Below are 26,501 nucleotides of genomic sequence, written 5' to 3'. Positions count from 1 at the left end.
TCCAGGGTGCGATGTCTAAAATTAAAATGGCCATGGAACCCCCTTCCCATCAGCACCACAAAGAAGCTCTTCTTCCCGAAATCCCATTTCTGCCAATGGCATCACTATCCTCTCAGCTCAACTGCACCGAAAATCTTAGACTCATCTTTGACTCCGCACTGCGGTCACCAGGGAAACAGCTGCTGATGCTTTCTTCTAGGTTTTTATCTGCTCCGCTGATAGGAGGGAATGAAAACAATAATTTGAAGATGTAGTTGTGATCACTAACAAAGAGTTACTGCTGCAGGATTTACAGGAACCTTGGGAGAAAGTGATTATGTTCCCCTACAGGTGTCAGACAGAATCCCAAACGTTAGGAAAACACTGTTTTTTAGGGATAAGTTGGGAGATTAGGATTAACATATTCACACTACTATACATAAAATAGATAACTAATAAGGACCTACTGTATAGCACAGGGAACTCTACTCTGTAATGACCTACATGGGAAAAGAATCTAAAAAAGAGTGGATATATGTGTATGTATAATTGCTTCTCTTTGCTGTACAGCAGAAAGTAACACAACACTGTAAATCAACTGTACTCCAATAAAAAATTTTAAAAAATAAAAAATAAAATTAGCATAAACCTTCTGTTACACGGAAGAGGATTCAAGAAAGGTAGGGCAAATATTCCAAATACAAAATAAAAGTTTTAAGAAACCAAGGAGGTTGTACAGGTTTCCCAAATTATTTTTTAATTTATTTCTTTTTGGCTGCGTTGGGTCTTCGTTGCTGCGCGCAGGTTTTCTCTAGTTGCGGCGAGCGGGGGCTACTCTTTGTTGCGGTGCGCGGGCTTCTCATTGCAGAGGCTTGTCTTGTTGCAGAGCACAGGCTCTAAGCACGAGGGCTTCAGTAGCTGTGGCACACAGGCTCAGTAGTTGTGGCTCGCGGGCTCTAGAGCACAGGCTCAGTAGTTGTGGCTTAGCTGCTCCGCGGCATCTGGGATCTTCCTGGACCGGAGCTCAAACCTGTGTCCCCTGCATTGGCAGGCAGATTCTTAACCACTGCGCCTCCAGGGAAGCCCTCCCAAGTTATTAGCGACAGAAAGAAGGCCCCATAATTAAGGCTATATACCTAGGGTCTAAAAGCATGGTAACATGGAAGTTAACAGTCATAACGAACTGAGTCTTATGAATATGTGAAGGTCAAGTTAAAGAGCTCTCTTCAGCTATATTAGGAGCAAAATGAGGAAAGGAGCTGCTCATTGCTGATAGTTGGGGTAATGTCAACTGATAAGAGAGAAAAGAGAACTACTTCACTCCCCTTAAGCTTCTATCTCCACTATCAAGGAAAATGATCTTCAAACTGGAAAAAGGGTAGGACCAGCATGATGAAGAGGAAACTAGAGCCCAAGATAGAGAAGGCAATATTAAGAAAGCTCTTAGCCCTTTAAGTGACTTCATGTCTCTGGATCCAGAGAAATAGCTTGAAGGGCACTGAAAGAACCAGAAGATGTGATCATAATATTGATGAATGGAATCTTCACAGAAGCAGAGAATCATACAAGTGTCTGAAGCCTGGCAACAAGAAAACAGCGATTTTCAGACAGGAATTTAAGGTGGACTAGAAACAACGGACTGATTTGCCTACAAACCGCTTTCGCCAATATCCCAGATGGTTTGTAAGCAATGAACACTTGGAGCTAACATGAAATCACTGATAAAAAAAAATCAGATCAAACTAACTTTCCATCCTATTCTGACCCTAGACAAGAAAAAAGGAGTACTACAGACATGATGTCTCACACATTCAAAAAAACCATTCCACCAACTCTCTCCTTAGATCTTTTTTTTTTTTAACATCTTTATTGGAGTATAATTGCTTTACAATGGTGTGTTAGTTTCTGCTTTATAACAAAGTGAATCAGCTATACATATACATATATCCCCATATCCCCTCCCTCTTGCATCTCCTTCCCACCCTCCCTATCCCACCCTTCTAGGTGGTCACAAAGCACTGAGCTGATCTCCCTGTGCTATGCGGCTGCTTCCCACTAGCTATCAGTTTTACATTTGGTAGTGTATATATGTCCATGCCACTCTCTCACTTCGTCCCAGCTTACCCTTCCCCCTCCCCGTGTTATCAAGTCCATTCTCTAGTAGGTCTGCGTCTTTATTCCTGTCCTGCCCCTAGGTTCTTCATGACCTTTTTTTTTTTTTTAGATTGCATATATATGTGTTAGCATACGGTATTTGTTTTTCTTCCTCTGACTTACTTCACTCTGTATGGTAGACTCTAGGTCCATCCACCTCACTACAAATAACTCAATTGCGTGTCTTTTTATGGCTGAGTAATATTCCATTGTATATATGTGCCACATCTTCTTTATCTTTATGGATCTGATAGAGCCCTAGGGGTTCAACGGTTGTAGAGTTGTATTCCAGTCAAATACAGTAAGTCCCCTACATACGAACCTTCAAGTTGCGAGCTTTCAAAGATGTGAACATCCAATCATGTAAGTTAGTTCACGTGGCTGGTGTACATTGTCACTTGTGTGCATCCTCTACAAGTGGTTGTACTTTTGTGTACTTTACTGTACATTACTGTATAGAGTACAGTAGTACAGTACCTTTATTTCAAGCCCAGGATGTCTGGAAGCAAGCATAAAAGCAGCGGTACATAGCCAATTGTGTTAGTTGGGTACCCAGGCTAACTTTGTTGGACTTATGAACAAATTGGAATCCGCATGCGCTCTCCGAACTGAACTCATTCGTAGGTAGGGGACTCGCTGTAGTCAGGGAATGCTGAATGGTAAAGCAATGTCAACTAGTGAGTACGGCTAGGAGCAGGGAATGTCTCTAGTAATATAACAAAGAGTTTTGTCTTTGGCCACGTTGATTAAATCATTTTAACAAATGAAGCAGACAATTATATAGAACCTTTATTAAACTGAATTGAAAGTTATATCTGGTACGTTGACTTATGGAATCAGAATTTTAGAAGACTTTTTTTTAAACCAGGAATATTGGGCTTCCCTGGTGGCGCAGTGGTTGAGAGTCCGCCTGCCGATGCAGGGCACACGGGTTCGTGCCCCGGTCCGGGAAGATCCCACATACCGCGGAGCGGCTGGGCCCGTGAGCCATGGCCGCTGAGCCTGCGCGTCCGGAGCCTATGCTCCGCAACGGGAGAGGCCACAGCAGTGAGAGGCCCACGTACCGCAAAAAAAACCCCAACAACAACAACAACAAAAATCAGGAATATTAGCTAAGACTAATAAAATTAGATTTCATAAAAATAAATATTTTCTACAACTAGACCTTTTTAAAATCAACTCTCCAACTACAGGCTAAATGAGACTTAGTTTCATAAAAATTAATATTACAAAAATTTAAAAGACCAAGGAATCTTAGGTAAACATGAGTCATGAGTGTAGTACATGTGTAAAAAGACCTAATTTAAGTTCCATACATGAACACTAATATTAAAAAGAATATAAAATTGCCAATATTCAACCATTTTTAACTTACTGATATGGCAATCTCATACGGTTCAACCTAATACGATTACATGTGAATCACAAGAGAAGTACAAAGTGCTACAGAACTCAGAAAAGGATAATTTACCACCATTTGGGAAACCGAAGTGGATTTGTGAAAGAAATGGCATGTGAGCTGGAATCTGGGTGATGGCTGGGATTTGCACAGGAGATTAGGGGGAAGGGGGACATTTCAGACAGCGGCAACAGTTGGGGAAAAAGACCCTGGGACAGGAAAGTAGCGTAGTTAGGTTAAAGTGTGGAATATGTAAAAGTGAGACACAGGAAATAACACTAGAGAGGGAGAGACTGGAACTGAACTTTGGAGGCCCTCAAATCCACTGTAATAAAAGTGCTCAAAAGCCTACAGAGACCAAGAACAGTACTGGGCACATAGCAGGAGTCAAATTTGAATGAATAAGTGAATCAATGAAAGAAAGAGTGAATTATTTGTGATGGGTACAGAACAAGAAGAGGTCAACATAAACACAGCTCCTGCTTGCCAATCCACTACATCACCGACATCATAGTACTTTCCATCTACAAGGGATCTTGGAGATCATTTCGTCTGACTCCCTCAAAGATTCTGGGTAACTACCAACAGGACTGGAAATACTCAAGCAAAAGAGGCGAAAGGCTGCCTGGCCCTCTGCCAGTTCCTAGGGTAATCTGATTCACCACAGCAAAATCTCCAAAGAAGATTTCAGTTCAATAACTCCTAAATATTGTGTTTTGGACTCTTTACTGAAAATGAATGCCATCTAAGTCTACAAGTTTCGGAAACAAATGTTTGGTGGCTTTTGTGGGCAACTGTTTTTAAAACATCAAGCATGTCTAAGGTATAATTTTAAAGAATCTGGCTCCAGGAGAAAAAGCTGAGGCATTAGTCACATGTTTTACATTTCTTACTCTTGCCTGCCAGATTTTTTTTTTTTTTAATTAAGAAAGGAAAAATGGGTCAGCCCAAAAGAATTTTTACAACTGTCAGAATAAACACAAGGCCCAAGCAACCCCATAAACTTCATTTTTGGAGGCTTATCTCCGCCTCTCTCTGTGGCTTTAAGTGTCCTTTGTTTAGAGCCCAGCCAAAGACACAGCCCTGGTGACTCCCCCTACATCTTGCATACTGTAAGGACATGTTTTCTTTCTGTCAAGAGGGAAGAGGACTGGTGTGAGCCTAGATGACAGTACAGCCTCTTCTGATTTCAACAGGACACGGTGGGTGGAGGATCTAAGGGTCAAAGAGAACCCTTGTCTAACCCAGCTTGACTCCAAGGTCCTTAAGAAACCACTCTCCTTCTTAGAAAGAATCACTACCCATGAGGCAATTTTGAAGACATCTTCAAGAAGCAACTCATCAGATAAAAGAAAGTCTCTCCTGGGCTTAAGGAACACTTTAGTGCTGAGCACACGTGTCCAGACTTCGGTCGCCAAAGCTATAACCATTCTTAGTCCACCCTTCACTCTGGGAGTCCCCTGAGGAGCTACTGCTTTTAGGATGAGCACCAACGCTCAGGTTTACTTTCCTGCAGGGTCTGGTTTGGTTGAATTGTTCCAGAAGAGCTTCTACCAACCAGACCTAACATTTATATGGTGTTGCCGGTAGCAACCTGCCCTCTTACAAAGCAGACCAGGCCTCCTGGTGATGCGTTGATTAAGCTGGACCACACTAGAGCAGTGAGTTTCAAACTTCTTAACCATGATTTACAGTAAAAAGAAAAGATGCCTTTTACACATGACTCAGTACCTACTTGCACATATTTAAAACAAGTTTCACAACAATGTTATTCTAATATTTTTTATCTCATTCTGTTCCAATTTTGAAATATTGATTTTTTAACCCACTAAATTGATTTCAGAGCCCACTCTTAAGCTATACCCTGCATTTTGAAAGGCAAGGCCCTGGAGCAATACTGTCCAATAGAAAGATACTGCCAGCCACAGTACGATATTTTAAAGTTGCTAGTAGCCACATTAAAAAAAAAAAAAAGTAAATAGAAACAGGTGAAACTCATTTTGACAATATATTTTATTTAACCTGTTATATCAAAATATTATCATTTCAACATGTGACTGCTATAGAAAATGACTGAGCTATTTTACAGTATTTTATCATACAAAGTCTTCGAAATCTGGCGTGGACTTTGCACGCACAGAACGTTTCAATTCAGACTAGCCACATTTCAGGTGCTCCATAGGCACATGAGGCTAGTAGCTGCCATACTGAACAGTGCAGCCCTCAGAGCTCTGGTCCCACATCCCCCAGAGCAGCAGGACCCACGAAGGTGCCCAACAGAAGGGAGGGGAGCCATCCACCCCTGCTGAACTGCACTGCATATTTGCTCACACGTCCTCATCTCACACCGTACTCTCAGGCTCCTAGTGAAAGCTCACAGCCTGGATAAAGGATAGGAGATTTCACAAGGAAGAAGAACAGAAATGAGGCTTGTTAACTAATAACAAGCAGTATCGCTCTGAAACTCCTCCAAGTCCAAATGCATTCTTTTGTCTGTGACATCAGAAATATAACAAATGCACATAAGATTCAAACCAGAGAGTAACTTTTAGAGAATTTGTTCTGAAAAATATATCTTACTGATTAAAAGAACTGAATAAATAGCACGATTGCAACTATGTTAAAACGTGCGCCTGTGAACGAAGATTGGAAGATAAAAAGCAAAAGTTTAAAGAACTGTGTTACTGTGGTAGAATTATGGGTGATTTTTTCCTCTTCTTGTAAAAATAACGTGTACAATGTTGTGGCATCACTCTTTTAAGAATAATATTGTTTTGAAAAGGTTCTTCCCTCTTTTCCAAAGCAAACATGTATGCCATTGAATCCCTATAAAAAGAAAAGGGTAAGGATAACAGGTTTGGATAAAAGGCAAGAAGGACCAGAAGCAGTCAGAAAACTTGACCTTGACAGAGCCAATTACACTGGGACAGTCTGACGGGAAACACCTAACGACAGCTGGACTGCCAAAAACTTCTAGCGTAGGCTTTTTGTTTTGTTTTGAAGTCGAAATTTAAGAGTTAAGAATGTAAGACCACGTAGCAGAGGAAACTCTGAGAGGGTAAGAGAGCAAAAGCAGCTGAATTTTACTAACGAAAACTGAAAAGTCTACAGATACTACTGTGTTATACAATAGAGTATCATTTATGTCACTTTTTAAAAAATCCCCTCTTGCCAATGAATTCTGGTAAGAGGAGCACACCCCAGAAGGTGCCGTTCACAACAAGCCTGCCCCCCAAATCTCAGAGAAGCAGCTTCATCATTATGTGCATGACCCTAGTGGTTATGAGCATAAAGGGTGTCAGATCCCTTTACAAAAATGTGTTCTACAGAACAAAGCCAAAGTGCTTTGATACTGGGTTAATACAAGCTTGAAGCAAATTGCAGCCCTCAGATAAGAGACCAAATAAAATATGTGAAACCCCTAAGTAAAACAACTTTGGAATCCAAAGCAGAATTGGGTTCTCAGAGGTCTATCCTTGACTCATGATTCAAACCTGTATGTCACCAAGAAGCTTATGGATTAACTTTAAATACCACGCTATTCTACCTATAGAGGCCACCATCATAGTTAAACCAATTTTCATAAGATCATGAAATGTGTAGAAAAAAGCAACGATGACAAAAATGAGGCAAAAGCAGCATTTTTCCTTTTTTGTCTTGTGTCATCAGTTGAAGTATAAAATACAAATTAGATTTCGCTTATTTATTCAATACTTTCCTTTTTGTTTCAAAGAATGCGATTTACGTTACCAAATGGCCCAAAAAAAAAAAGTCATGAAGACACATGTTTTATAATAGAGATTAGGTCAAACAACGTGTAAGATTCTTACTGAATACTGACTATGGCTTGGACATGGTTCCAAGTGATGGGAATATGAAGATTGATTAAAGATGGTCCCACCCCCTGCCCTTGAGAAGCTCAAATGAACAGGGCAAAGTGAAACATTTTTTTAAAAAAAGGATACAATGTGACAAGTGCTGTAATAGAGCTTTTCCTAAAGTGCTAAGATGACCCAGATAAAAGGATAATTATTCCCAAAGAGGGATCAGGGAAAGTAGAAGAGTACAGATGACATTTGAGCTGGGACTTGAAAGGTAAGTAGTTTATCAGTCAATCAGTGAACAGAAAAGCACTGCAAGCTGATACAATAGCATATGCAGTGACAGGAGGAGCAGAGAGCTGCATATAAACGTGGACTTCACTGTGGATGATGAAATCTACAACTCTATATTCTCAACTAAGAATAGGGCTAGTTCTTTCAATGAAGACATAACCACATAGGGAGCTGGAGGGTCAGAGAGATGGAAGGAAAACTTTTAAGCTTTCATCTGCCACATAGGAGAGTATCATCAACCCTGTTGCTGTAACTCTTGGCAAAATAGGGAGTTCAGGTTAGGGATGGGGGCTGAAATCAGAGCTGCTGCCATCAGCGCTTTGCGGCCCAGTCATCTAAAGTTTTACAAGGCTTTATCCCTCGAGCAGACACTCATTTGTGGATTGTCTAGGTCAACAATGGATAGAAAGTCATTTTTGTAAAGAATATCATAATCCTTCAAAGCTAAACAAAGAATGTTCACGAAGAAACACTTGAATCAACTTTAGCTCCCTGAGAAACACTTGTGTGGGAGCGAAGCGGCAGCAGGACCGTCCAGGATACCCACAGCAGCGTGATGGGTGAAAGCTGGTCCTGGGCCCAGCGGATCCCGGCCCCGCTGCTTTGCACATAGATGATGTTACACAAGCACCTTGAGTCAGTGTGTAAGGTCCCTTCTCCTTTTGTTCCACGTACAGAGTCAGCACACGCAGGGAGGATTCAGTGTCTGTCAGTAACACTTAACGTGAGCAAATCACTTATTCAGCATCTTTGTGCAAGAGATTTAATTTTTCAATTACAGCTCAGAGTACGGGGGTCAGTTAGCCCCACAAGTCAGCTGAGAACAGGCGTAAATAACAGAGAATGGATGCAGGAGTCTGAGTATCCTGAGAGAATAGGAAAGGATCTTACGATACTCAGGGGGGACCCTATATGAATAGAAGAAAGGCCAAGTTCGTGGGCAAGCAGCCAGAGACCCCGGAGACTATTTTTAATCCAGAAGAAGGACAGGAAGGAACAGGAACAAAACAAGGAACTCACACAGGAGAAATGGAAAGCAAGAAGGAAGCAACTGTAATAAGCAAATGGAAAGACGGTGAGAAAAATAGATCATAAAACTAAAATTGTATTCCTAACAGGGAAGCCAGGAACGCCATAAGAAAAGGCTGCAAGAGAGAAGAGAACCCAAAAAGCAACAAGAGGACTGACTACTCAAAGGAAGTATTTTAAATGCCTGCATCTTATGAGGGTCAGTGTGGGCTGGTTGGTAACATTTTGCCTATGGCATTAGGTCATGAGTTCAAGTCCCACATCAGGGTTTGGCCTAAAACCAAGTGCTGATTTTCCAGCAGCTCTGAAAGGCTGGAAGCACTTTCCATTCCTGGGCACATTAACTTTACTATCCTTCTCTGCAACAAATTAAAAGTACTCCAAAGAAAGGGAGAATCAAAGAGAATCAACAGCCATTACCTCAAAACAAAACAAAATCATACTGGAGAGGGAATAAGAAAATAAAGACAAAGTAGGAAGTGTTCATATGCAAGATATTTACTGCATTTGTCTTTAGAATCCTGTGAGTATGGGATATTTGTTCCCACATCCCACCTATTGAGAGAAGCCATCTCTGCACTTTCAATGCACCAAGCATACTACTAGTAACAGTGGTCATGACAGAGGAAACACTACTGCTTGCTGAGCATGAAGATATCATTAGGTAATCAGCAAATAGGAAGAAAAAAATATAGAAACGATTCCCACTGGGATGAGGGAAGAAAGGCAGGACTAATGAACAGACCATATGCCAATCACGCACTTTGGTGGTGAGAAGAAAAAAAAAAAAAACGGCCTTACGGTTAAATAACAATAAGAATATCCTTGGGGCTTCCCTGGTGGCGCAGTGGTTGAGAGTCCGCCTGCCGATGCAGGGGACACGGGTTCGTGCCCCGGTCCGGGGAGATCCCACATGCCGCGGAGCGGCTGGGCCCGTGAGCCATGGCCGCTGAGCCTGCGCGTCCGGAGCCTGTGCTCCGCAACGGGAGAGGCCACAACGGTGAGAGGCCCGCGTACCGCAAAAAAAAAAAAAAAAAAAAAAAAAAAAATCCTTGTATTTGTATAATAATTTACATATTAAAAAGTACTTTTATATACATTAACTCATATGATCCTCACAAAACCCACGGGCAGAACGATTATCCCCATTTCACAGATGATGAAAGTGAAGATTTAGAAAGTCCTGTGACATTGTGAAAGCCACAACCTCGGGAGCAATTCAGCACAGACCTAGTTTGGGGCTCAAGTACTGCATTAGCTAATCAACATGCAGCCCAATGAGAAATTTTACCTTTACTTTAACTTGTGAAAACACAATTTACTCACATCCTAAATTATGCCCAACGAAGAATGATTAGCATAATGCTTGCCAAGCAATTTTTAGAAAAATTGTTTCCTACCTTCCCATTTTTCAGGCAGAAATGGCAAATACAGGAGACAGAATACAGCCCGTTGTTAACTAGTACAATATTTTTAAAGCATAAAAATCAGAACACCGACAAATTAACTACACAGGAAAACTGAAGGAATTTGAAATGCGAAATACTGGAGCCCAGGCAATAATCATCTTTCACTGTACAGGCAGCCAGACAGAGAAAACACGACAACAGATATTACTTCTAATAAACAAGGATTACTAAACCCTGCCACGGCCCTTCCTCCCAGACGTGCAAAATGAGAAAGGGATGTCAGGAACATGAAGCCTCACTAAGACCGTGTTTCAATCAAGCGGTCTGGATGCTACACAACCACAAGCGTCCAGGGCAGAACCACGCCTCTGCAAGTTTCCACCATGGGGTTCAAAGAGGACCCAGATGGTGGGGTCCCGATGAGAGCCCCACCACTCAGTGAGGGAGGGCAGACCATACCCTAGGTTCTGCGCCAAGCACCTTACACACACAACTCACTCCTCACAGTAACTCTGTCCAGAGAGGACTGCTCATCTCCTCCCTTTCCACGTGAGGAACTCGGGCTGAGAGAGGTTAAGTAACTTCAGAGCCCTACTTCACATAGCCGCACATGGGGCGGAGGCCAGCTCTGGATTCACACCTGTCTGGCTCCAAAGCATAGGTTACCTCCCTCAACTGGCACTCCTGCTGGAAACACCCGTGAAAAGAAAGAGCAAATACAAAGGCCCCCAGCCAGGAGAAAGAACCCCAGCCACGCCCTGATGGCTCTGGGCCCTGTTAATTCTTGGTTAGGTTGCAAAACAGATATGCTCATCAGATATGCTCATTGTGTTGTGTCATTAGGAGAAGTCAGCATTTGGATAGAAAACAGCAAATGTTTTCCCTGTGCTCCACAAACTAACCCAATGCTTCCAATTTCCTGAATTTTCTATTTGGGAGTATCAGTCACCTCAACAAAGAATTTCAAGTATTGCAATTTTAATTCGAAAAGTCATGACTGTAAAGCATTTTATTTTTAGCCAATGTCTAACCCAGTTTCAATTATTTTTACCTATATCCATTACATGTACTTTTGTTAGACAGAAACTGTCCACAGATTCTAGCTCTGTCACCAGCAGTGACAGCATGAGAACAGCATCTGACTAGAAAAGAGCTGCTGCTAAGAAAGTTGCCAAGAGCCTCAGTTGATATCACCTACCAAAGACATCCTACTTTTAGCAGAAACACTTTGTTTCTGGCCTTCAAATTATCTTTAGAATGATGAAGCTGGAAGGACTCAGCCTTGGCTTTGCTTTTATAAAAGATGAAAATGGGTACTAAAATCGGCAGGAAACAAAATAAAGGGGGAAAGTTGAATTGCTCAATTCCTTGCCGAAAGAGCAAACAAACAGAGAATGTCTGGGGGAGTTAACATGGGATGAGATTAACTGTGTGGAAATGAATTCAAATGAATGGACCACAGATGGCACAAACAATTATACTAGAAAATGTAGGGTAATGAGTCTGTGAGTGTGGAAGGATATACAGAACCAACAACAACACGCCATCCCACTCCCAACCACCACCGTTATTATCCTTGGAAGTCAGTCATACACGGCATGACATAAAGGAGAAGACGGCTTTGAGGAACCAAGCTAGGCAGAAACCCCATTTATCAGACCACAATACACAGCCACACTGGTGAAAAGGCACAGGTATTTCTACAGTGTTAAGCCCAGAGGATCAGTGGTAAATGACATGCCTCTCTCTCTGCACAAGACTAACTGGGCTTCCTCCAAGAAGGTGTCTTCTACCTAATGTAGTCTTGTCCTACCTTTATTCTTTCATTCCTCCCTCTATTTGTATCCTTTTATACACTGAAGACAGTTCCTAAACAGAAGAAAGTTAGTCAATCACAATAATGACACAAGGGCAACCAAGCAAAAAATAACAAAGTCAGACTTTGATGAGTTATATAGAAGAGGTCATGAGATGACATTAGAAAGACGCACCAAACCCTAAAAAACGTGACATGAAAAGACATTTTAATTTATGGTGTACGTGTGTCTATGTGTGTGTGCAAGAGAGAAAGACTGAAATTGTGGAAGCGGTAAACTAAGGAAGAATTCGATCTTATCAAATTTTTTCTTCTGTACAAGTGGAGTCAGCAATCAGAGTGAGCCTCTAAGAGCACCAATGCCAGCACCCGGGATAAACAGTTTCAGAAAGGGTTTAAAGACGTTGAGGAGGAAGAGGAAAAAAGACCAGGACACCTAACCATAAAATTTCTTGCGTCCCTAACAACACAATTATAAGTGTAACCGCTGTTGTCTAAAATACAACTCTGTAATCATAGTCCTGTGGGTTCCATATTTATTCTCTCTCCATGGCATACAGATTCAATCTGTTTAGTTTGTAAGGAAACAGAAGACTTTAGAAGGAAAAGAAAAAAAAACAAAAAACAAAACCAGAAACCACCAGCTCTCCAAAGTGCTCTGGAATCTGAGAAGCAAGCAGTGCTTGCTGCCCCGTTCATGAGCCTGAACTGAGATTCGTCTCTGGACAGGACACAGCAGGCATGCCTGGGTCTGCTCTGCAGGGCCTGCTGACAGGAAAGGAGGCATTTGCTAGTGTTTACGTGGAGCAAGGCTGCCTTGAAGTCCCCAGGACATTTCATCCAATAAGAAGAGGATGGCGCTGACCCCAGAAAGCCAGAAGGCTTTTGACCTGCTCTTTGAAACCAGGGTGGTTAAGAGCCACACCTGCCAGGCCTCCTCTCGTCACCCTCCACTCCCACCACTGTCCCGCCTCTCCCTGCACTCTCCCCCGTCCACCCTCTTTGTTCCGCTGCCCCAGTTTCATCTGGATCCTCATTCCTTTCCTCACTTCATGACCACTTTTGCCTCCTCCCCTAGTCCGGCTCCTTCCCGATGCATCCACCCGTCAGCTGTCAGTCATCTTTCTCAAATGCAAATCTGATCACCCCACTCAGCTGAAGCCCCTTTAGTGCTGACTATAGAGTATTCAGGACAAAGCAGGTTCTACAGCTTAGCACAGACATGGCTCCAGTCTTGCTCTCTGGCCTCCTTTCCCATCAGTCCTCCAGCAGGGGCCCTTCCCCCTTCCCCCTTCCCCCTTCCCCAGGCTGAGCCTCACACAGGGCTCTCATCTCTGGCCCCCATGCTTTTCCCCATGCTGTGCTCTCTGACTGGAATGCCTGTCTCTTGTGCCCCACACACCCTCATTTAACTCCTATCATCCGTCAACTCTCCACTAAAGGGCCCTTCTTCCGTGCAGCCTTCCCGGAGTCCCCACTCCCATCTGATTTATATGCCGCCCTTTGGGGTTCCCCTAACACCCAGTGCAGATCTCTCACGCAGCACTGATCACACCTACCGCAGTATATGGTAATCAGCTTCCGTTCCTGTCTCCCCTACTACCTGAAATTTCCTTAAGAACAAGGGGTGTCTTGCTTTACTTTGGATTCCCAAGATGTAACGTGGTGTCTGGCATAAAGTAGGCTGTTGATAAATGAATCCTATCGAAGGTGAGGTTAGCAGACTCAAATGCAGATGACAGAACCATACAGAGATAGGCCACAGCAGTCAGGGAGTTCACAGTGGCTGTTTCACTAGCAAACAACCCAGAAACTGCCCCAAACTCCAGATTCCAAATCGACTCTGTGGGGATAACCACACCCATCAGCAATCCAGACACGAGCTAAGCTGAGCTTCTCTCACAGAATAAAGCTACATTCCTCATCTCCCCCCATTTAACCAATACTTGCCTTGCTTCGTTTACAGAAATCTTTTTTTTTTTTCTGTAAAAAGTATATCTTGGTAGAAACTTAAACGTTTTATTTATGTCAGCTTATTACTGCATATTTTAATGTAAAATGTATAAGACAGTCACTACAAGATTCTGATTACGTAGAAGGGGGATACGTACAAGGATATGCACGCCACGGACAAAGGAAACTAAAATTAGTGGGATGGGGCAGTGGTGAATTCCAGCTAAAGGGGAAAAGGTACAGTATCGACTTTATTGCTCTACTTTTCTTTCTAAATTTAAAACTCCAGGAAAGTTTCCTTTATGCTTTTACAGAAATAACAATGAAATATGCTTACAATATTAATTTAACAGCATGTATGCTTTAAGCATAAGGAATTAATGTGACTCATAATTACACTGTCATGTATTTGCTGGGGGCAGACATGTATCTTGCACTCAGCTGAGTGGCCCCAGGATTGCTGAACTGAAATGGATGTTCTTGGGTTACATGCTAAATATTCCTTACAAAGACCCCCAGAGATTCTGAAAGCAGTGAAAGGACTTAACATAATAACGATAGCTCAGGCAATTGAGACTGACCGTATTTTCTTGATTGGTGTACACCACATGCTGTACTATTGGATTATTTTAGAAACGTGTTCCCAAGGTCAAAATGAAAAATGTATCAGTTGCTTCATTTACAGATGGTTGCTAAATTTTGGAATTTACTTTCTAAAGCCTAAATTAAACACTCCGATAGACAGGAATAATGCAACCCAAGGGCCTGTATTCCTAGATGAAAACAAGGATGACAGACTGTAAACTGAGGGCTCCTCTAGGGCTTATCTCCTTACAGTTCTAAAACCCTCGCTCCTGAGCCCTCTGACCATACATAATGGTAACGCTTGCCAACACTAACTTGTGCATTGCCCTTCTTTCTTCAACGTTCAATACTATCCGACCGCTCGCCTTTAAAAGGCACTGGGGGATTGTCTAGTTAATTCACTGCCATGATTTTTTTGTTGTTGTTAAAATGAATAATCACTACCTTTGTTTGTGCCCTGCTTTGTTACAGAAAGGATGTAAGATAGCTGTAATCATTAGCTAATTAGTTTTTCTCACTCCCATGCACCCCTCCTTTTCTTTATAAGCTAACATCTTCATGCTGATTTGGGTTTAAATGAGGAGCAACCATACATTCATATTTATCAAGACAATATTTGCCTCGCAGAAAGGCATGAAGCTTGATCCGCTCATTCAACAAACACTTACTGAGTGTCTGCCAACTAGATGGCCATAGTTCTCACTTCACGGAGCTTACAGTCTAATGGGAAATACAAATAAACAGGCAATTACAACAGAGTGAGGTAAACGCATCAGAGAGAGATAGAGAATGCTTCTGGAACGCGCAGAAGGGGTACCTCCTCCACACTCGGGAGATCGGAGAAGCTTCCCAGAAGTGAAGTTCGCCGAAACTCAGGGAACTGTGTGCCATTTAAAGGCAACATGGAGAGCAATGCCACGGAAACACCAGGTAGAGTCAGTCCAAATACTGCATCAAAGTGAGGTCAAACTTCTCCATTCAGATGTGACAAGTGGTTATCTTACCATTGCACTCATATAACCCACTGGGTTCTATAACAGATTTCCAGTTCCTTTTATTTCTAAATGCATTCTTTTTTCTCCTGTCCTATTTTACTATCTTTACCAGCCTCCCAGCTATCAAGTATTTCAATTCAAACCAACAAGGGCCTCTGTGGGAGATAGTGTGATAAATACAGGACGCAGGGCAGGGAGGCACTGGGGCCTCCCCACAAGGACCACGCAGCCACAGAAGCGCAGAACTGAGAAAACCACTTGACTATCCGCTGACCATTCCACTCCCCACAAACCTTGCAGAGGTGACCTGGCACTACCAATCGTGCTTGTGAAACAAATATCCCCACTTTGACTTTATCTTGGGTTTGATACATTTTTCTGAACCCTGAGGCTGCCATATTCCGAAGACAGCAAAATGGGCTCTTGACACTGAAGCCCCTTCCCTAACAGTGGGATCCTTTTCCTCTGTCCATTTGAGTATTCCTCCTAAAATGGGACATTTCCTGCTTCCAGAGAATACTGATATTTTCTTAAATTGTTTCTACACATCATTGTCAATGTACAGTCACAATGCTGGGACCAAAGAAAAATAACTTTTCACCATTTGCTCTTCCAAAAATTACTTGAAAATTTTCTACAAGCTAATTGAATGGTTGGATAAAATTACTTTTTTTTTTAAATGTTGGGGGTAGGAGTTTATTAATTTATTTACTTATTTTTGCTGTGTTGGGTCTTCATTTCTGTGCGGGGGCTTTCTCTAGTTGTGGCAAGCGGGGGCCACTCTTCATCGCGGTGTACAGGCCTCTCACTATCGCGGCCTCTCTTGTTGCGGAGCACAGGCTCCAGACACGCAGGCTCAGTACTTGTGGCTCACAGGCCCAGCCGCTCCGTGGCATGTGGGATCCTCCCAGACCAGGGCTCGAACCCGTGTCCCCTGCATTAGCAGGCAGATTCTCAACCACTGCGCCACCAGGGAAGCCCTGATAAAATTACTTTTTAATGTCTCTTCCAGTCCTGAGATTTTATGATTCTCTGACATAATCAGAACCATTTTTCCTTGACGGCTATAGTTGGGTAAAATTATCCCAGTCTAAGATGTTATTGTAAAGGAAAAATTGGGTCAGTGTTTCAATAATATTTAGTTTTTCAAAGTTGCCCAAAATAACCTCACAAAGATGCAGCTGCTGTACCAGTAAGTCCAGCCTGGTAGTTGGTTGAATATTTTATGACCAAAGACAGAGGGTTTTTCTTCAAAAGATCAACTGAACACAAAATCTCACAAAGAAAACAAAAAAGAATGTCCCAAATGTTTTTGGATTGTATGATACTTCACATCTAAGGATGTGCAATTATTTTGCTATCATTCCCAAACTGGATCTTAATTCTGTTTTGTGATCTGAGTACTAGAAACTACAAACATCGTACTCAGTCACTTAGGCTTTTTGACATGTAGTGAGAGTCGTGCCCACCCTCAGGTGCTACATAAGCTCACACGTCTTTGGTGTATGACCCTTTATACACTCAAGATGGAGAGCTTATCATAAGATACACATCTTCACAACAAATATCTCAATTTGCAGCTCAAGTTATCATTCAAAACATAAAGAAAAGAAAGGTGTGTTGCTCAAGTCTTGCACCAGCTGCAATATCTAGGGGGGAAAGTACATCATAAGCAGCCTTGTTCTTCTGAGTTGAAGTTCTCTTCCACCACTATGGAAACAGCCTTAGGGTCCCAGGCAGCTCCCAGCAGCAAGGAACTAAACATCTGGGTTCAAATCCAGCCTCTACCACTTCCTAGCTGTGTGACCCTGGCAAGCAATTTAATCTCTCTGGACCTTTATTCCTAATGTGGAAAGAAAGAGATCATCACAATACTACCTTCCTCAGAAACTGTTGTCATATTTCGATATACCCTCACCTCACTTCAGTCTCTAGTTCACTCTAAAACCAGTTGCTCTGACGTGAGGAATATGGTCAACAATATTGCAATAACTTTGTATGGGGACAAATGGTTACTAGGCTTATCATGGCGATCACTTCACAGCGAATGCAAATGTCAGATCATTATGCAGTACACCTGAAACTAACATCAGAGTGAACGTCAACTATATTTCAATAATAAGTCACTAAATAAAATGGTTGCTTTGAAGAATTTTGAAAGGGTTACTGGAAAAACAAATATAGAGAAGCCACTCACGGCCTAAAGAGAAAGGCTTTGTAATTGCTATGGCTCGATTGGTTGAGTCACATTTAATTAAATCTGGAATTTCCAAGGACAAAAACAGTGCTTCCCAACAGGACACCTAAGATAAGAAAACAAGGGGGATCTGGGTTGGAGAGTCCCTAGGAATCGGCTTCTGAGGACAGATTCCTCCATCAACTAGAAGCAATCTTTTTACATATTTCCCTCTTGATATTTTAGCTCTACCGCTAAATCCAGGGTGAACCAACTCTGAACTCTGTATAAATATGAGAACTCTGGGAGAGGGGGAGAGAAGAGGAGTCCAGTGAACGGAACAGTCAGTGAGAATAACTAAACAACTGGGAACATCTAAATGAACCATACTTCGTGTGTTTGGGACCTCCAGAGTTAACCCCTCCATTTCTCCATGACTTACTCATTCACCGCTATTGTGTTTGGCCAAAAACTTAAAACTGTCGCCCAAGCAACATCAGTCTTACTATAAAAGAGGAACAACCTGGCATCAGAAAATGTAATGACCTTTTTGAAGGCAGCTGCTTCAGAACTTGTGAATCATTTTGAAATACTCAGGCCAAACCACATCAATACCACATTTAAATAAAATGCAATAAACACAACCACCAAAAACAAAGCGATGACTTGTCAGAACTCTAGTTCTGCTTTTCCTATCAGGTCTGCTGGTGATACACCTAATTAATTTCAAAATCATATTCCAAGTAAGGTACCTACTGGATAAGTGAAGACCTCAGGTTTTCAAAGGAAAGGTTCCGACCTCTCCAGAGCACACCTGCAGATGCCACTAACAATTTACTGCCCTAGTGGGCGGTACCTCAACCCCCAGTACGGAGCATGAAGGGCCTGACTTGAAACAGCTGGGGAAGCCCAAAGCAGTGAACGCCTGTGTCAGCAGCCCAGCAGACCCATGGCAGAGGAAATCACTGCTGCTGGCCATCCTGCCTTAAACTCCAGGAATTGCAAGTCACGTGCTGCCTCTAGTCTTAACACAAAGTCCTGGGTAGTTTTGTTTCCTGTCCTCCTTCACACCCGACCTTTGATTTCTGCTCAAAAAACTGAATTTTCTGAAACCTAAAGCCAGTAAAGATTGGATGCCAGTGCATAATCTTCATTGCTCTCAAGCCCATCAGCTGTGAAGCCTCAATATGGCCAAAATAAGGCCAGGTGAAACCACACTCCATCCTCTCTGTTCGCCTAGGCTTTTTGCGTCATCTGTCACTGCTCTCTGGTGATTACTTCTACCTCCAGATGAAGAATTCCTTCGTTCTTCCACATGATGATGTTTGCCCAAGCAGCACTGTTTGCCCGAGCTTTCCATTCCTCACATCCCCTTTAGCTGGGATATGTTGAAGGATCCATTAGGAGATAATGAAAAACTCACATGATCTCACCCATCACTTTAAAATCTCAGTGGAAAAAAATCTCGTTTATGGAAGCTGTGTTTCTCCAAAGACCCAGCCCTCTACGCGTTCTACTCATGAAGTCGTGGGCACTAAGCATGCATTTGCCTCCTCGTAGGCTCTGGAAAGGATGAACAGTGGGAAATCTGCCATCCCTCATAGGAGGCAGATTTGGAATGTCAGGTCCCCTGAGCACACTGGGTACTTGGTAAAGGTACAGGAGTAGGAGAGGGGCTGTCAGCATCAAGAGTGGAGAAGACAGAGAGAGAAAAGGATGCCATCTGGGCAAAATGGCTCTCGTCTAACACAAGTGCTATTTTTTGGTCCTGTTACTCTGTGTCGCTTTCTGCCACTCCACTCCCACTTTATTTGTCAAATACCTCAAGATGTTTCTAAGAGGTTCTGAATTATTGATAAACCTAAGGGAGATGCTTTGGAAAACAGTAAGTACAAAAAGAGACCGGTACTGCTAGTGCAAGCACTTGGTCATTGGTGGTTTCCTTTTTAAGGCCAAAAGAGAAGAGAAAAAAAAAAAAAAAGCCTGTCTCTGCTAAATAATAATGATATTCACAGAACAAGAGACACTGCAAGTCCAAAGTTCACAATCTCTCCAGCTTTACTCACCCCTAGCCATCTTGCTCCTTTATTGGCAGCCTGTTGAATCTGGACTCTTTTGAGGGTGACATGGTACACAGCTCCTTCCTCTACCTCTTCACCCCAGTCCTGAATCGAGCTCTGCCAGGAGATGGGACAAAGAGAAAGAAAAAGAGTATTTTTTTTTTCCTCTCCGCTAAGCACAATCTATCCCAGCTGCTTTGCTGCTTACAACAGCACTCAGGGCATAAGATGGGCTGTTCAAAATAAATATTACAATCAGAGGAACACAAGACACATTGCGATAGAGGGAATGCTGAGATTTTCTTGGCCCCCAGCCCTTTCCTGATATCAGGATCCCCGGGCTTTTCCATTTAGTTATTTTTCCTAGACTCACTCACATATCTTAAATAGTTTTTTAAAGTCTTTTTTTTCTTCTTCTTCTTAAAGAAAGTGGGGTTTAGTCCTGATTAACTTTTCCTCCTCAAGTGAGAGGAAAAATAATTCATTTGCAGAAAAAGGTTGTCCTTTTATAAGTGGCTCCGTTATTCGAGCAAACTACATTTTAAACTCTGCCACAAACAAGTGTTTAAAATGCCAAGAGTGCTCGCTCCTTTGGAGTGAAATGCTTCGCATGTCTTTTTCTCCTCTTATTGTTTTGGAACCCACAAAGTTAGCGGGAGGTAGAAAGTTTTCATTTCCGTCAAATAATCTGGCATGTGCAGAAAAAGCAACACGTCAACTGTGTGCAGCGACCCCCTGGGTTTCCCTAAACTCGAAGTTTGTGTTGTTTAAAGAGCCGCTGGGACACAGAAGCGCTCCGCGGTTCACCCAGACTCACAGTCCTTTTGCCTTAAAAGTTTTCCTTTGCTGACACACATCTGCCCAGACACACCAAAGGCAACTGCTGAGAAAGTATGGCTTAAAGGGAGAAGACACGCAGAGAGGAAGGCCGAGGGAGAAAGCTTTAGCTCTCAAGTCTGGAATCGGATTGCTCCGTTCACTCCGAGTGAGTCCAAAACCCGCCCAGAGAAAGCGGGAGGAGATTCCCCACCAGAGCAGCCTCGGGAGAAGGCAGAGAGTTCTCGTTACCATTTTAGCTTGCCAAAGCAATTTCATTCTCAGTTTTCTCTCCGGTGTGTGGACGCGGCATGATGCGCCCTGCTCCCAGGCGAACGCAGTCCCCGCCCGGCTCAGCCACGGCGCCTCCAGCCCCGGCCCCGCGCGGCCGCCGCGCACCCAGCACAGACACGCGCCCGCCGCCGCCGGTGCGCGCGACTCGTCCACAAAGGGAGCGCGGCGAGCGAGCGAGCGAGGGCGCCGCAGACTCCTCCCCACGCCACTCCGCCGCTCCGTGATGTCAGGCTTTCCTGTTTGTGCTTAGGAGCACACTCTCCATCTCTGAAATCCCATGGATAAAGTTAGCTTAGCGCGCAGTGATTTCTCCAGCTCTGATAGTGATCGGCAGACAACTACCCTTTCAAGTGGATCAGGTTTTCCTGATTGGCCACCAGGTGCCAAAAAAGATCTGGGTGTGGTATGAGGAATCAAGTGTGTTTCTCCTTTCCTTCGCTCAAAGAAATAAAGGGGGAAGGGGAGGTGCAAAAAAGGATGGGAGGAGGCGGTCAGAAAAACGTCTATTATCTGCCTGTTACCTATTGAATTTAGATTCAATCAGGGCGACCCCAATGAGAGTGGCAATACTAGAAGCCCAGAAGTTTTTCATTAGGACAAGAAAAGAATTGGTCAGAGAGTATTCCAAAACCCATGCCCAAGCGCTGCCCCTGTCCTGCATCAGCACACCATCAACAGGAAATGGCTCTGGACTTCTTTCTACCACCCATATGATAAGGCTCATCCAACTGTAACTGGCCACAGTGGGAGGGAAAGGGACAAAGCAGGAAAGGGTTTTGCTGAGACTGACAGCTTGGAAATGGGGCCACCAGTGGCCCCGGAGGTTCTGTGAGTCTTTGTGACCCATCACCATGGGTTGAGTTGTCTGTACTATAGGGACACAGTGGGATAATAACTGCAGGGAAAGAGCCATTCATGAGGAGACTGCCAGAGGGAGTTTTGTCCTAACAGAAAGTAAATCAACAGCAAGATACCAGATGATAATATAATCAAACTTTGGCACGTGACAATTCCATGCCAATTGCAAAAACGTTTAGGGCTCATGTCTTTTATACTATTCAGCCCTAAATGAATTTAGTCGCCTTTAAATTTTTTTTAAAGAAAGGCCTCTCACTAATTGCCATGCTAAGGCATAAGGCTGGGCTTTGGTTAATAATAAATACATTACGAACTGAAAAGCTAGAGAATCAAGTGTACTGATGTACCCAGGAGAGCAAAATAAATGACAGGCCATATCAAGGAAAAAAAAATTTGGACACTTGAACATCTTCAAGTCACTCAGCAAAGTTCCCCGCATACAACCAGAACCTACGGGGCTCAGTAACTGTGGAGAGACAGGACACTCTTTTTATAAAACGGAAGTGATCATTTCTATTTAAAAAAAAACGCATAAACTAGACCCTTCTGTGACCACCAGGATAGAGTGTCCCCAGTGTCCAGAGGAAATGGTGTGGAAGACTTACCTCCCTGCTTCTTAAGCCATCCTCAGCTCCCAGGACCACCCCTATTCAGTGATCTTGAAGTACACAAGATGCACCTGGGGACAGTTAAGGAACCCATAAGATTAATTTCACCACTATTTTAACCTGATTTTTAAGGCAGAGAGTTCTCGTTACCATTTTAGCTTGCCAAAGCAATTTCATTCTCAGTTTTCCACTCCAGGGATATCGAGAAGTTTCTTCAACCACGCCCCCCCGGGAAGCCCTCCTAGACAGGGCAGCTTATAACTCACAAGGCTCCACTCAGGTTTCATATCTCCTCAGCCTCCTCTCTACTCCACCAATTCCCAGGCTGGTCACCTGGTGTGTAAGGGGAAAACAGGCTTCCAGCAGATGCAACTTCAAATCCTGGTTTTACATTAAGAGTGAACTTGGGTGCTACTTCCCTGGGCTTTCATTTCCTTATCTGTAAAATGGGACAAACATCGATCTCATAGAGTTTGAAAAAGGATTAAATGGAACTTATATACAAAACACCTAGCACATGATCAGAAAAAGCTCCATTCCCTCATTATTACTGCACTTCCTCCCAAACTGCATTTTCCCAGACTCACTGAAAAGTTGTACGTATACAATGTGGGGAAATCTAAAATGATGTCTTCTTGCTGAATAATTTCAGAGAGGTTTTCTCTGAATGACTACTTGTATTTATACCTGATAATGTACGTGATTTTATCCAAATGTTGATCCTCAAAGAAAGGTTGGTTTTAGATACAGCAATCAAGTGTTGCAGTTTATAATTTTTAAATATTTATTTTAAAATATTCCACATGCAGGCAGCTCAAGTCAGTATTACCTTATTACACATACTTTTGGGTTAAAATACTTCTGGTCAATATGTGGGAAGGATAAACCAGTAAGCCATTTATAACTAAGTTTGAATTTAGTTACCAGATTAATCTACCCATGATCTAGCATGGCCCTTAGAGAACAGGTCAAGTTTTGTTAAAAGGATATCAGCAATGTTTCATACTTTTCAGCATACAAGTCTTTGAACTCCTTGGTTAAGTTTATTCCTAGGCATTTTATTCTTTTCAATGCTATTGTAAGTGGGACTGTTTTCTTAATTTCATTTTCAGATTATTCATTATTAGTGTATATAAATGCAACTGATTTTTATATATTGATTTTAAATGTTGCAACTTTACTCAATGCATTTATTAGTTCTGACAAGTTTCAACACACAGTGCTGGGAAAACTGGATATCCACATGCAAAAGAACGAAATTGAACGCTTATCTTACACCATATACAAAAGTCAACTCAAAATAAACTAAAGACTTAAACATAAGACTTGACACTATAAAACTCCTAGAAGAATACATAGGGGAAAAGCTTCATAGCATTGGTGTCTGCAATGATTTCATGGATATGACATCAAAAGCATGGATATGACATCAAAATCATGTAGTGAGACTACATGAAACTACAAAGCTTCTGCAGAGCAAACAATTATAACAGAGTGAAAAGGCAACCTATGGTATGGGAGAAAATATCTGCAAATAACATATCTGATAAAGAGTTAATATCCGTAATATATATCCATAATATATAAGGAGCTCCTACACTCAATACCAAATAATAATAATAATAATAACTGAATTTTAAGATGGGCAAAGGACCTAAAAAAAATTTCTCCAAAGCTGTACAAATGGTAACATTATGTGAAAAGAGGCTCAACATGACTAATCATCAGGGAAATGCAAATCAAAACCACAATAAGATATCAGCTCACACCTCTTAGGATGGCCATTACTTTAAAAAGCAAAACAACAACAACAACAAAAAAAACCAAAGACAAAAAAAACCCCACAAGTGTTGACCAGGATGTAGAGAAAAGGAAACTCTTGGTAAGAATGTTAATTGGTACAGCCATTACAGAAAACAATGTGGAAGTTCCTCAATAAATTAAGAATAGAACTACCATATGATCCAGCAATCCCACTACTGGGTATTTATCCAAAAGAATTTAAGTCAAGATCTCAAAGAGACCTGAGTGCTCCCACATTCGTTGTAACACTATGCATAATAGCCAAGATGTGGAAACAAACTAAATGTCCATCAATGGATGAATGGGTAAAGAAGATGTGGTACATATATACAATGAAATATTACTCAGCCATAAACAGAACGAAATTGTGCCATTTGCAAAGATGTGGATGGACCTAGAGACTGTCATACAGAGTGAAGAAAGACAGAAAAACAAATACCATATAATATCACTTATATGTGGAATCTAGAAAAATGGTACAGATGAACTTATTTGCAAAGCAGAAATAGAGACACAGATGTAGAGAACAAACGTGTGGATACCAGGGGGGAAGGAGGGGATGAATTGGGAGATTGAGATTGACATATATACACTACTATGTATAAAAAAGATAACTAATGAGAGCCTACTGTATAGCACAGGGAACTCTACTCAATGCTCTGTGGTGACCTAAATGGGAAGGAAATCCAAAAAAGAGGGGATATGTGTATACATATAGCTGATTCACTTTGCTGTACAGCAGAAACTAACACAACATTGTAAAGCAACTATACTCCAATAAAAGTTAATATAAAAAAAACAAAAATGAAGATGTGGTATATACAGACAATGGAATATTATTCAGCCTTAAAAAAAGGAGGACATCCTGTATGTGTGAGAACACAGATGAACCTGGAGGACATTATGCTAAGTAAAATAAGCCAGTCACAGAAGGACAAATACTGCATGATTCCACTTAGATGAGGCATCTAAAGTAATCAAAGTGGCAGAAGCAGAAAGTAGAAAGGTGGTTGCCAGGGGGGTGGGGGAGGGAGAAATAAGGAACTGCTTTTCAATATGTATCGAGTTTCAGTTACGCAAGATTAAAAAGTGCTAGATAAAGGTTTTGTTGCATGGTAGCAAAAAAAAAAAAAAAGGGCTAGAGATCTACTGTACAATATTGTGCTTATAGTTCACAGTAATGTACTGTACACTTGAAAATTTGTTAAAGTTGAGGGGGAGATGAAGGAGATCGGAAAAGATCTATACTTAAAGCATTAGGATGTTGCTAGGAATAGTTTTATGTTGCCATATTTGGTGATGACTGACAGTCAGTAGCAATAGAAGATTCTTAGGATATAACAGGAAAAAGGAAGAGGTGTGGAAGAATCCCAAACTAAAGGAAAAAAAAAAAAAGCTTTCTTGCTCTACAGTTTCAGCAGAGCCGATAAATAGAGAACTTGTAAGAGCAAACGTAAGAAGCTGGTGTGCAGATTCTTTAAGAGAATCTATCTAGAAGTGGAAATACGTAGTTTACGTACTCCATTTATTCATTTATTTATTCATTGGCTTCTATGATACCATACTTTTCTGGATTTTATTCTACATCTCTGGCTGCAAGAAAAAAATGAAAAATATAAAAATTATGACAGTATACTTATGCATGTAGGTTGACATGTAGTAATACTTATGTGTCTGGGTAAATGGTGAGACATTTGGCATCGAAGAGCCAGGATTTGAATCCCAGCTCTAGACAATGTGTCAACCAAGAGTTTGACCCTCACTTCTCACAGGTTTGGTGTCCTTATCTGTTTCCTTTCATGCTTATCATGAGTGTTAAAAAAAAGTATCCTATATAAAGTATCTAACAGAATAAACTATGCTATATAAAGCACCTAATGGAGTGCTTGGAACATAGGGGGCCTTGAATAAAAATATATCTCCTGCCCTCCCTAACCCCACACTCTTTCCCTTTAATGTAATTCTGTATTCATTTACTGCATTTGGTTTGCAATCTGCATGTTCTTTAGGTATCTGCTTAGGTAATAGATTGTACTGCATGACAGAGAAGTAAGAGCAGTGCAAGTATAACAGACACTGGACTTGAAAATAAGTAGTTAAGAACTTGCCTTAAAGATGGCAATATCAGCATAAGATGGTATGAAATGGGAAGGCCATGGCTTTGTCCTCAAACTCAATGCCAGCCTATGATATCCTGCTCCCAGTTAAAAGTATAGAGGAAAACAGTCCTAAGAGAGCACTAGTAATAATAATAACAACAACAGCTAAGTGAAAAAAGCTAAATAATTGAGAGGTCAGGATTCTCCTTCCATGTGTTAGGACGGCTGAGTGCATATTGCTTCTACTTCCTTAAAGACCTCACCTAAACAGATAAGTTTGAAAACCTTTCCCACTTTTGAATGGAATTGACAATAGCCATTTTGCAACATTTTATTCACAAACTATACCTTTA

At 41.9% G+C, this 26,501-nt stretch overlaps 1 protein-coding gene across 4 annotated transcripts in view; it reads right to left on the bottom strand.

The window, feature by feature from the left end:
- Positions 1-26,501, bottom strand: part of RGL1 (ral guanine nucleotide dissociation stimulator like 1) — a 279,015-nt gene that overhangs the window by 112,712 nt on the left and 139,802 nt on the right. For 2 of the 4 annotated variants that reach the window (XM_067728886.1, XM_067728887.1), the window contains exon 3: positions 19,677-19,787. The exons of 1 other annotated variant lie outside the window; for it this stretch is intronic. In XM_067728886.1, the coding sequence (XP_067584987.1) occupies positions 19,677-19,787 (111 nt within the window). Of the gene's footprint in view, positions 1-19,676; positions 19,788-20,738; positions 20,919-26,501 lie in introns of those variants that run through there. One more of the 4 variants, XM_067728888.1, reaches the window with a different exon arrangement.

The sequence above is a fragment of the Pseudorca crassidens genome, chromosome 2 (genome assembly GCF_039906515.1).
Source record: "Pseudorca crassidens isolate mPseCra1 chromosome 2, mPseCra1.hap1, whole genome shotgun sequence".
NCBI lineage: Eukaryota > Metazoa > Chordata > Mammalia > Artiodactyla > Delphinidae > Pseudorca > Pseudorca crassidens.
This window is presented reverse-complemented; position numbering and strand designations above follow the sequence as displayed.